Source organism: Paramormyrops kingsleyae, chromosome 25, assembly GCF_048594095.1.
Source record: "Paramormyrops kingsleyae isolate MSU_618 chromosome 25, PKINGS_0.4, whole genome shotgun sequence".
In the NCBI taxonomy this organism is placed as follows: Eukaryota; Metazoa; Chordata; class Actinopteri; order Osteoglossiformes; family Mormyridae; genus Paramormyrops; species Paramormyrops kingsleyae.
In genome coordinates, this window is record NC_132821.1 from 22,803,557 (window position 1) to 22,815,947 (window position 12,391).

The 12,391-nt window shown below is 43.9% G+C and overlaps 1 protein-coding gene across 1 annotated transcript; it reads right to left on the reverse strand.

Annotated features, from left to right (window-relative positions):
* Positions 1-4,275: 4,275 nt before the first annotated feature.
* LOC111837293 (uncharacterized) lies at positions 4,276-8,094 on the reverse strand. The gene is made up of 2 exons (XM_023799196.2): positions 7,506-8,094; positions 4,276-7,257 (listed from the first exon to the last, which is right to left on the reverse strand). The coding sequence occupies exons 1-2, from the start codon at positions 7,660-7,662 to the stop codon at positions 5,918-5,920; spliced, it is 1,497 nt and encodes a 498-aa protein (XP_023654964.1). The 5' UTR covers positions 7,663-8,094; the 3' UTR covers positions 4,276-5,917.
* Positions 8,095-12,391: the final 4,297 nt, after the last annotated feature.

Consider the following 12,391-nt stretch of genomic DNA (forward strand, 5'->3'; position numbering starts at 1 on the left):
TAATGCTCTTCTTCTACCAGGACTGAAACTAACCACCCCCCCATAAAGAGGTCCATTAAAATTTCTTTCACACTACCTGGAATATGATATATATATATATATATCGCGAGTCTTATATAACATGAGCTGTGTTAAGCGCTCATATACTATATATAGTTACATTCTTGCCGGTGTGAGCGACCACAGCTGTTGTTTTCTGTGATTTTTTTAAAATGCAAACTGCGGAGAAACAAATGAACCCTTTTCGTTAAGAGGACCGTGCGTAGTGATGTTACGTATTTGCAGTCACTGGTGAAGTGGACATATGATGGTAATCATGGCGAATTTTCCTAGAGCAGAGTCAACAGGGGGCGCCGGTAAGGGAACCATTGTAGAATTATAAAAAAAAAAGATCCAAGCTAATGACCGGGTACTCTAATCGACTAATATACTAGCAGCTTTTTGTAATAACCGTAAAGTCACAATGGGTTTCCCACCCACAGCTCTGTTCTTTCCAGCGACATACATTTTCCTTCCAGAAGCTTCTCTTATCCTCGATGGTTGCTTCCTCCCTTGCCTACGGTGGCAATTATCCAAAGAACAAAAACATTCAGAAAAATGTGATGGTGTTTTTTATTCCACGAGTTGCACAGTAGTTGTTGAATGATGGTAATTACCTAATACATTTGACTGTCTGCATACATACCTGGAAAGGGGAGAGTTTCACCTCCAGTGTTCACTCTACTTTCAGCCTCGTTGAAGGAGAAACCCCGAGAGCTGATTGGTCACATGGAGGTGCCAGCTGCAGTCTTTCCAGATGTCGAGATCATGATAAATCCTGTTAAACGCAAAATGGTCAGACATTGCGTGTTAAACGCAAAATGGTCAGACATCCTCGTTCACCAGGAAAGTGCAAAAAAGGAGTAAAAATCAGGGTGGGGGTTTCTGGTTACTCAATCTTGGCACTAGTGCAAGGGAATGAAGTGTGCAACCCCACCACACCCCCCCCTCCATCCCTGGAGGCAATAGTCATAAACATCATTGGCCTTCACAGCTGAACGGGGTTCATGACCAGTTTCAGCATTGGTAGGGACCAAATCAGCCCCAAAACCTCCTGCCCCACAAAACACGTGCTCCTGCTCCGACACCCCCGATTAACCCATGAGACCCCCTGAAAGCCTCAAAAGTTTTAAGGGGGTCTCAAGATCAGTATTGCGCAACAATAGGGAGATGGGGACCCCCCCCCCCCAAATATTGACGGGTATTCTGCACACTGATCAGAATTGATTAGGATAGATAGATAGATAGATAGATAGATAGATAGATAGATAGATAGATAGATAGATAGATAGATAGAACTTTATTGATCCCAAAGGAAATTATAGAAATTGATTGGTTGAAACAAAACCTTAGTATAGATGTATACTGTCTAGACCTGAACTTTCCACCTCTGTATAGATGTAAATACATGTCATTATAAACTGTTAGACTTGTAAGAATCCAGCACTCAGGTGTTCTGATTATTCTGGACCGATGTCTTGTTTCAAAGTCCAGCTTGATGAGTACTTTCAAGCAGCTTGGCCCTCATGCTGCCAGTAGAAGATGGAACTCACATACATAGCCTAACTGGCAGCGTGCGTGTACGCACGCGCATTTAGCAGTTCGCCGTCCTTCCGATTCTGTTCGACGTCTTCCGTATCGAGTCGATTTACTTTCCCCGCACCCCAGAAAACTCACCTCTCCAGAAAAATAAAATCCATCAACCAAAAAAAAAAATAATATACAGCAAGTGGTATATATACTAACAGTGCTAGATGGGGCCCCGTTGGTTTACCCTTGAGCAAGGTACTTAATCTAAAATGCTCCGATTCAAATATCATGCTGCGCGAATGTAAAATTGAAAGCAATCCAAGTAGCTTGCAATAAAATGGAGTATTTTGCAAGTTCAATGGGAATCACTGTGAAGGGCCAAGCAGCGCACTTAGACAGCTTCAAAGACGTCTCTCTCCCAAGGCACATTGTCGTCCCCCCCCTTCCCCGTGCGATGCACCAGACCCCGTTTGACTAAGTTACCATAGAGATGCGGCAAGAGGAAGCTCAACAATCTCCAAGTCTCCTTGAGGCGCAGGTTTAACCCGCAATTCAGAAACCACCTGGCAAGCTCTCAAAGCCAACGGTGGCGTGTCTGCCTGCCAGGGAATATTAACAAGGAACTTTGACTTCACAACAATCGCGCGAATTAGGCGCCTTCCCGTATGCATAACGAGCTCTCTTTCCGCATCTAATCACCTACATTCTCCAGACCTCCTACTCCCTTCTTCAGTATCAGACATACGACCATCCGGCAGGGAATGATTCAAAGGCTTTAATCCACCGGACCTGATTGCCATTACAGGCATGTGATTATGCACCTTGATTACGAAGCCCACCCGGAGGTCAGCGCGCCGTACCTCCTGCCCGCCTCCCGAACAGGAGCGGAATTGCGCGGTGATTACGCTACAGCGGATCTATGGCACAAAGCCACGGCGCATTAAAAGACCATTTCTAAAGTGTAACAATGATTAATGTACACTTGAATCCAATAACCCGGTACCACTTCATAACGTCTTCGGTTTCTACAACAGGGTCCATGCCAGTCAAACGTTTCATTGCGCGGACAGAAAACATTTACTTGCAAGTTAATGCGAGCGACACTGGCATCTTTCTCCAAAGCGCAAGGAGGGGATGTATAGTATACTATACATCTTCAGGTCACAGCCAAAGGACCAGACAAAACTTCTGCAAAAACACGTTTGGCTTGGTTTGTCTCGTCAATTAAAGCGGTTTTAACACTGATGGTGTACCAGCTGTCAACACAATACATCACCGAAATGAATAACGAGAGGATGAAATCTTTCTGCCGCAATGTATAATGAGAAGGCCAGATGTTTCCATTATGCTGTATCCAGTTGTTTAAAAATATGATATGAGGACTAACTGTACACGGCGAAGCTGACAGTGGCAATTTAACACTGACAGTATTTATACGAGTCCTGTCAATTTTGCCGTCTAACAGCATTTAATATGATGCGTGGTGCATTTTAAAACATGTAATACCACAAGACGAAGATTGGAAATAGCACAGACGGTATAAGGTTCGAGATTAACGCTCAACATTTTGCGTTTTAATCAGAACTGTAGACGCATACACTATACCTGCATGAGATGACACGGAGCTCGAAATAAATCTAATCCTTTAATCGGTTTCGTTTAAGCGTTAAAGGGATTTCTGCTCCGCGGTAAACCCCAAAAATGTATGTGATTTATGTACTGAGCTGGTCCGCTCGATTTACCCTCACTTTCGATCATCTGATGAGCGTTTAATTAGAAGAGGCAGTGACAGGCTATAGTTTACGTGGACTTGTCCTCTAGATATAATGCTGAGAAGAAGGAACTAAATACGAATTCAGATCAATTCAATCGTAAAGGAAAGATCAATTCCATCATTCACTTTTGGATACTACTGTTACATATGGCAATGACATGCAGTGACGTCGCGTATCGATAGATTATCTTTAAAATCCCACACAACGCCAATGATCTCCTTCCGTTTAGTGATTATTGAGTTCGCCAAGTCATGAATTCGTGAAGCTTTTGTTTCTGGGATGTCATACAGCTTTTAAAGTGTTTATTTTAGCGTTTCACACCGAAAGAACAATGCCGTCTTCAACGAATGGCGGTATTCATGCGCGTGAACAGATCCCCAGGAGCCAATGGGATACAAAGACCGTTTGGTCTTAATAATGAAGGATTTTATCACTAAAATGTCGGTGTGATGAGAAAGGTTGGAATGTGCGTGAGAGGAAAGGTTGCAATGTATAGTTTCAATCTGGGAATAGAACTGGGTCACAAGTGTATCAAATAGCAGATTTTCGCTTCGGATCACATGGTGCTCTGCTTCCCTGTTTTTGTGTGATCCAAAGCGAGCTACCGTATGGGTTTTTCCCGACACACCAAGACCTGGAATAACAAACGTGATGGGGAAGCCCCCACAAATATAGTTATGTAAGCGTAAGTGTTTATGTAAGGGAGTGAAAAAAAATCTATATTTAACTTAAATTGCAGTAAATGTGGACGTTTTCATCGCGAGATCGAGTTGATGTGTGGAGCTACAGATTTTAAGGCATGTAGCCTGCACTAGTATTTTGGCAGACTCACTCTATGACTAAGACAACTGGTTAAGGAGAATAGGTTCGTGTGTTCTTCTTTGTGGGTAGTAAGTGGGGTTTTCAACAGAGAAGAGGAATCCGCGTAGTATTTAAAGAATTCAAATGTTTTATTGTGTCACTTTTATGAAAAATAACAACAGGTTCAAGTTCCTTGTAAAAATCATACATATTTACAGTCAATACCTCAATAGTTAATATAACTTAAGGCAAATTTCAATTACAGTCCATTGCAGAGTACCTAGATTGCACACAACCTAAATAAACTCCACCCGTGGTTGTTCAGATTAATATACAGTTCATCCGCGTGGTTTCTTTCAGTGTTGTAACGGTTTAACGAGCTAAAATGAACTTGAACTTGGTAATGCTGCAATGTGCGCTACTGGGTAACTCAATTGCAATTGTATAAGGTTGTGCAATTAATCTCCCGCAGGACAGTGTCACAGATCGACTGCAGAACCGGAGAAATCTAATTGGTTTAACCTAACAATACGCGGACTGCGTGATCTCATTAGTGCGGCGCCGCGGCTTGCGCTCGTCGTGTATTTTGCCAGTGACAGGCAATGTTTTCATAAATACCTGACACGCCGTGCAGCTGAATCACAATTATTGACACATTTCATATCTGCTCCGTCCACCGCCGCTCTATGAAAGTCATTAGAGAACAATGAATGGCGTGAGTCCGCGACGACGGAATGTATTGTTTTGAAGGCCTCTGTACCTTCGTCTTGCACTCGTTTGACATATAAGTTAATAAATACATAATTTAATATTAAAAATTTGCAGGAAAGCAGTCATCTTGGAAAACGTACAAACACAGTTAGAAAAATACAAATTAAAATACAGTTATACAAATATATTTATTTGCCACTGATTTTATAAGTCTCACAAGTCATCTATATATTGAAGTAATAAAATACAACACAAGGTCTATTCATATGCATGACAGCAAAACGGAATTCGCAGGTCCTCGCGAATTAACCACCCCATATTTGATGGAAATACTATATTACACGTGTCATAATGCGGCCGTGTCTCCTCCCTGCCCAGCATAGGACAAGTATCAATTCCATAATAACATTAAACATGCATTTTTAAGAAAACATTGTCGGACACACAGCAGTATTACGACTAAATAAAAGAAAAGAAAAAAAACTTAAAAGCACATGATACTGGACTCTCAGTTGGCAAGTTAAAGATAAGTGCAGTATGTACCACCATTCGGTTTATGGTTTTTGATTTATCTCTCTTTTTGTTCGTTTGAAGTGCAGTCCTGGAGGTTGCTTCTGTGATGAGTGTACTTAATAGCGAGTCTGTTGTCAAACAATACTTCAACAACCCGCTTGGAGGCTAACGTAAAGGAGCGCTCGCAGTCCGAATGGTCACGTGACAGCGTTCCAATCGCTTTGATCAATTATTACGTCGTTGTTGCATAGAACGCCGTGTTTTTGGCACCCAGCAGCACATATACAAGATGCGGAAAAAGGTATCGTTTCCCTTTTTGGTTGTCGGGCTCCCGTTTCAACACATTCCAATTCTCCCAGTCCAAAGACATTCTCTCTTTCTTTTTCCCTCGGCATTGACAGCTGTACCGAGGGCCGATCTGTCAAGTCAACGGGACCGATGCGTCAACTTGTAATCAGTAGTCAACTGCATCACGTAGCTTTAATCTTCCAAGACGGAAAGAATTAATGCCATGCACAATTAGGCTCCGTAAAGCGCACAATGCATGTTCAAATCCCCTCCGGCAAGGTGAAGGGCCAGGCGCTAATTATTTGCGGTTTCAGCTCCATCTTCTCCCTCTGTTTGAGGTGCACGCGTCCGTGCCTTTTCCGCTCGTCGCTCCGGGCGAAACGTTTGCCGCAGACGTCGCACGAGAATGGTTTCTCGCCTGTGTGAGTCCTGGTGTGGGTGGTCAGGTGGTCGCTGCGACTGAAACTCCGCAAACAGATGCGGCACTGGAATGGCTTGTGCCCAGTGTGAATACGAATGTGTCGGTTGAGCTCGTCGGAGCGGGAAAAACGCCTGTCGCAGTTCTCCATAGGGCAAGAGAAAGGTTTCTCTTTGGCTGGTCCATTTGAGGTGGATGAGCTCTTCCTGACTCGGGCTGGTTTCTCAATGCGAGTGCAGCTTCTGGAGAACGTGTCTGGCAATAAGGTTGAATAAAGTAGTGAGTCTATAGTGCTGGACAGAGCCGCAGATGTGTAAGCCGAATCGCAGTGACTTGGTAGAGGCTGAACTCCGATGTTGGGAAAAACTCCAGGCTTTAAAGCATTGTTCGGCATGTCCATAACTGGCAACTGGCAATTGTTGAAGGCAGAAACGCCAAAACTCTGTGCGCAATTGTCAATAAAACATTGCTCTTGCTTAATTGCACTTTCTAATTTGCACTCGATTTCTGAGGCGGGACAAATAGGAGAGAATGAGTCGAGAAAATCTTTTACATCCACTTGTTGGTCGGAGGGGCAGTCATTCGATATAGGGAAATTGTCCGTTTCGAAACTTGAAGGCATGTAGGTATCGGATTTGCTGAAGGGGTCCCACTCGTAGCAGCTGCTTTCGAATTCATTCTTGATAACGACTGGAAAAACTGTTGCCTCCGGCTGGGGCTCAAGTTGTCCCTGGTTCTGCACTTGAGCGGGGGAACAGAAGTTACTTTTGGCGGAAGTGGGGTCCTGAACCGGCAGATTCGCCTGTAAGTCGGGATAGCTATGGCGGACCTGCTCGGGTGAGTACAGCGGCGGAGGCGTGTTGCCCACAGTGCATGTGGACGCTTGGCTCTGAAACGCCTGCACAGGGAAGCCACCGCCGCTGGCGCTGTCCAGTGGTGAGGATGTTCCGTTCGATGGCCCGGGTTCACTTCCCTGAAATTCGGAGATGGGCAACGTGGAAATGCCAACTATCTCCGTTATCATGTTGAGCAGTGTTTCCGTGCTGCAAGGTGCCCCCTGGGACGTCTCCACGTAGAAACTGCCGGAGTACGCAAACGAGGATGGCAGATTGCCTTTTGAACCCTCGCCTGGGTCAAAGAAGAAATCCGATGCTTCGGTTTTAGGGATTATCGGAACGCCCTCTGAGGAAGATTAAAAATGTGTGAGAATTTATATATTAATCAGATATACACGGAAATTGAATCTAAACGTGCATTGTTATATAAGCATGCGACCGAAGCAATGCGTACAGTGGTGCAGTGTTAAAGCCATGCATCGCTTTAATAAACTGTTGCGCAGACAGTAGATCATGCATGCAGTTAGTTTTAAAGGGCAATTCAAAACCTAATATTAATACAGTATCTTGCGTTGGAAAAGAGGAAACACTCACCTTGACTAAACTGCACAGGTGCATCTCTTCCCGAATCCACGAGAATTTCCTGATTTGCTTTTGCTTGGATGGTGTCAATCCCAATGGACGAGCTTCCACAGTTGTCAAACTGAGGGTAAAACGAATCTTGGGGGTTCAAATCCATGTTGTTCAGCATGTTTCCGGATCAAAGTCGTGGGCCGTGGCAATCCAGGTATGGCAGGAAAAAATAACAAGCAAGTAACAAAACGTCTGTTTTCCCAACAGTAAAATTTCTTCTTGTAATATCCTTCAAGTCCGGCGTTAAAAGGAACTTCTGCAAAATATTCCGGATTCTCCTTTTCTGAGATCTGTATCCACAGGACTTGGTTTGATGATCGTCTGCTATCTGTTGCTGTGAATTCACACTGGCGGCTTACCTCCTCTCTCCTTTTATACACTCCGGCTAGGTAGTCCCGCCTCCCCATTCATCGTCTCCAGTGAGAGGAATCCCCGCTGCGTGTCACCTCAATGCCCATAAATGGACAGAGGATGTGACGGGTTTCCCCAAAAAAGGCGACCTGCGTTTGCTGCGTAGCAAGCAACTCTCCACAAGATCTGCGTGCGAAAATGAGGCTCTGCCATTGCAATTTCTCTGAGGTGTCTAATAACAACAATATAACTCATAATCAAATTCGCGTAAACAGAGAATGGTAAAAAAGTGACGTGTAATGATAATTTACTTAATGAGTCGTTCGTCTTTTTAACCAGGCAGATTCTACGCGGAGTTCATTTTCTCAACGCGAATTTTTAAGCGTGAAGAATGCGGGGCTGGCTATTTGTATTCCACTGTTGTTGTACATGTAATGATATATAGCAGTCATTCCTTCATAACAACAGTGATCTAGCCATTCAATGAGTTTATGCTGTAAGCAACTCTCACCTTGCTTTGGAACAGCGTTTCCATAGATTACATTCTTTTCTGCTCCATTTAGACTTCACTGTATCTTATAACTTGTCAGTCTTCACTATACTCTTAAACTATTAAACTGTATGAGGAATATTGAATACACCAGGGTTACATTTCATTGTCAATTATTATTACTGTGCCGTGAGACAAAAAAGAAAGAAAAAAAAACAATCTTTGGTGCTAAGTAGCCTATAGCCTATTGTAGGAATGATGGATATTTAATGGACTAAATCTAAGCGCTTGTCTAAGGGTATTAAGCAAAAAAAAAAATAACGGATAAATAATTAACAGAAACATTTTCATAAAGTTGATCCCTTATTGAGTAAGAGACCGCACTGACTGCGACATCCGTGCACGTGTGGGCCACGGTGACGTAAATAAACTCGACTGTAAATAACTTATCCAAACCCCGGCCCCAGCAGAGGTCTCTATCCACAGACACATGCTTTACTCCCACAAACCTGCTTGCCGTCTAATTTATTAGATTATGAGCAAGACAAACGTCTTCAACATACCAATCACGGCCATCAATGCTTTCACAGACAAAACCTACGTTTCTCAAAGATGTCCGAATAAAAAAGTACGGCTGATAACGACCAAATGTCACATGTGCTCCCAAGAAAGGAGCCTAATCAACATTGGCCATGAAATCCCATATGGCATGTTACACCAGTCAAAAAACAGCATTTTTGTTCAATTTAAGCATTAAAAGGTTAAATTCGGATCGGCGCATGCGCAGTTCCATTGTAATTACTTTTAGGTATTTACATTTGACATTGCCAAAGTGAAACGCTCAAACTCCTCTATACAAATCTATGTGATTTCAGACAACAGAAGGTGCCTGCATCGGCTAATCAGGACCAAGGACAGCTCCATTTTCACTGAGTCATCGAGTTCCTGCATTCATTCTCTTTAAATGCCATTTAAACACTCGTTCTAATCTTCATTCTAAAGCATCACCCCCGTAGTCAGACTTTCGGACTTCGATACATTATAAAGTATCTGAAAGTAATTTGATAGAGAATTGGGCTATATAAATGCGACTGTCTGCTTCCATAGTACTGTAATTAATTTTGTTAAGTGGGTTATCTGAGCAATAGAGTCAAGCTTAAAACTTTCTGTGGGATCCACGTGCTCGCGCTTCCCAGTAGCGTCTCTGTCTCTACATGTTATTGCATTGCATGCATGTATTGCATGGTGTTGCGAATCTAAATTATAAAAAAATCTTTATGTTCACCGCAGGACAGGAACACAACTCAGTTTCCGAAGACGGCTACTTCCGTCTATTGGCAATGAGACAGGGAGCGCCTACTGGTTGTTAAGTTAACTTTAGATTAGCACTGATTTGATTGTAGGCATAACTGGAGACGCTCATTTTAATTAACCATTTCATACGATCAGCATACAATTAAAATTATTTGGATATAGCCTACTTCATACCCCAAGTGAAAATTCTGATACTTAATTGTTCCTTCCATCCTTATTTTTGGCAGCAGTGCAATCGTCAATATACTTGGGAAACTCGGAGTTTCAAGCGGATTGCATGTTGTTCAGAGATGTTTTAGCCCGAGTACTTCTGAACCCACAATATTGACATAACGCAGCCATCTTGCTGCGAAGGTTTGAATTTCTGAAATAAAAATAACACGGGGTATACCCTCAGAACTGTGCAAGCTTCCATTGCCAAACGCTGTTTCGGCTCGGTGCAGTGCAGCAAAGTCTCACTTTGCCTCCATTCACTTCGGAAGGGTGGCTTTTGTGGTTATTTACAACTTGCGATTTGATTCCGCTCTCTCATGTCTAATTGCGCGGTATGGTGCCACGCAAATGGATTAAACATTTTTAATCCATCATTCATAAGAACTGAATTGTGATTTGAATATTCAAAACGTAGCCTACGAGGTCGGAATCTGCTACAGCCATTTTGAATTTCAAATATTTCAGTTTTTAAAATTATTTTATTAGAAACGCAAGAAGTATAACTGTCTCCGACCTTTTGGACAGGTAGTCTACTCGGCTGTTTTTTTTTTTTTTTAAACGTGAGCCAGACTTTATATAAACGTTTTAAAAGCCACCTGCATTAATCGTGAAGTCGATATGTATTTTTTTAAACCTCGAAACAGTGAGTAGGCTACTGTTTCAACAGCATGTGAGAAGGCTGAGACTGATCTCGAGAAGACAGCTACCATACCTGCACCACCAGCTGGCCAAGAAACACAACAACATCACTGCTGCAATATCTGCATCTAGGTTTCACTAGAGTTACCCCAGACCACATGTGTGTAGATCCGCCATCACTGTCCATTTGCACGTCAACGATAGGCTATTTAACATAACACAATTAATTACACTGGTGACATTTATGACAAGGTCATCCGTATATTAGCAATTAATGATAATGATACCCAAAACAACACTTGGAAGGATGAAGCTACGCATACGTGCATATAATTCCATTCTATATATGAACAGTGAGTTAAAATAGCTCTATACAGATAAATATTTCCCATGGTGCTATTCTGACCTCCTTGTAAATACTGCATCCACATGCGGTTTATATGGTATCATGCATATTTCTCATATCAGCTAAAGGCCTACATTCACGATAGACCACTGTTTCACGAAATTCTCCCTTGACGAAGCGTTAGTGCCATATCTGAGCCCATCTCCCATTTGCTGTTAATTGGTTCCCCTTTTTGGAAACCGAGTTCGAATGATGCCGGACCTCCTCTGAGATTCATAGCATGTCTGAGAGCAGTGGGCAGACTTAGCATGTATGAGCACACAGGTAAGAGACAGCCAGCGGGAGCGGCCATTAATTATAGCGGCCACAGTCAGGGCGCCGGGCTCGTTAGCGTCACACGAGACTACACTATCGAGCGAGAGGCACGTGGAAGGTTTCGCACGTGAACCAGGGGAAACAAACCGCAGGAATCTATAAGGAGCGCATCCTGATTACGGGGGGGACGATGCGAGCGCGAATGGCACGTTTTAAACAAGGAAAACAAGTCAGCGATCATATTTTCTGCGGGGAAAAAAAATCCACAAAGTGCTACAGTCACTGGAAACTTATGGTTCGGTTCAGATTTCCAGAAAGTTGACTGTAAGTTTGGACAGCCTTGGTCCAATTAGAGGCTTTCCCTCACCGATACAGCCGAGAGACTGTCAGGTCTGGACTGATGACAAGTAACCGGGAAGGCAGAAGAGTATCACACACCCCCAAAGTACATTTATGCCTCCAAAAAAATAAATAATTCCCAGAGGCTTCAGATAACGGCACACTTCTGTTTCTCCACTGAAAAACAACGGGGCTTCCAAAAAAAGGGAAAAAAAAAACAAAAAAACAAAAAAGAACGGAGGAGCTGGAAACCCTCTGCCGGAACCACGGCTCGCTATAAATACGAGCGGCGTGTCTCCTGTGCCAAGCTCCCCCGGCGCTGGTTATGTGTCGGCATCTGAAAGCCGCGCGGACAGAGCGGGGGCGCGGAGGGCCTTTGAGAACCTGGGGTGCGGGGAGAGAATTAGGGATCCCCCGGTTCTCTACCGAGCCCCCTGTTGGTGGCAGGCTTCCCTCGTTCACGCACTAAAAATAGCGGCCCGCCCACTTGCCATCACCAGCCTCCCCGTCCCTGCCTCTCTGGCAAGAGGGTTATCGGGAGCTCGGCTAACGATCGTGACTGGCGAGGGTTCCAGCGGTTCTGTGTTCTCTTTGCCTCCCCCCCCATTCTGTCGGAGCTCTCCTCGGCCTCCCATCTCTGCTTCGGCGAAGGAGCTGCAGCAAGCGAACACGGCGGCTAGCGATCCCGGGACCGAGTCGTCCCCCGAAAGCTTCCCAGGGACCCCTGCGGCGCTGCATTGGTTCCGCGGAGAACTTGCGTGGAGTCGGTGCTTCTTCACAATGTCCCTGACATCCATGAAGATGGTAACAATAAATAAAGAAATGGTGCTTCAAGAGATT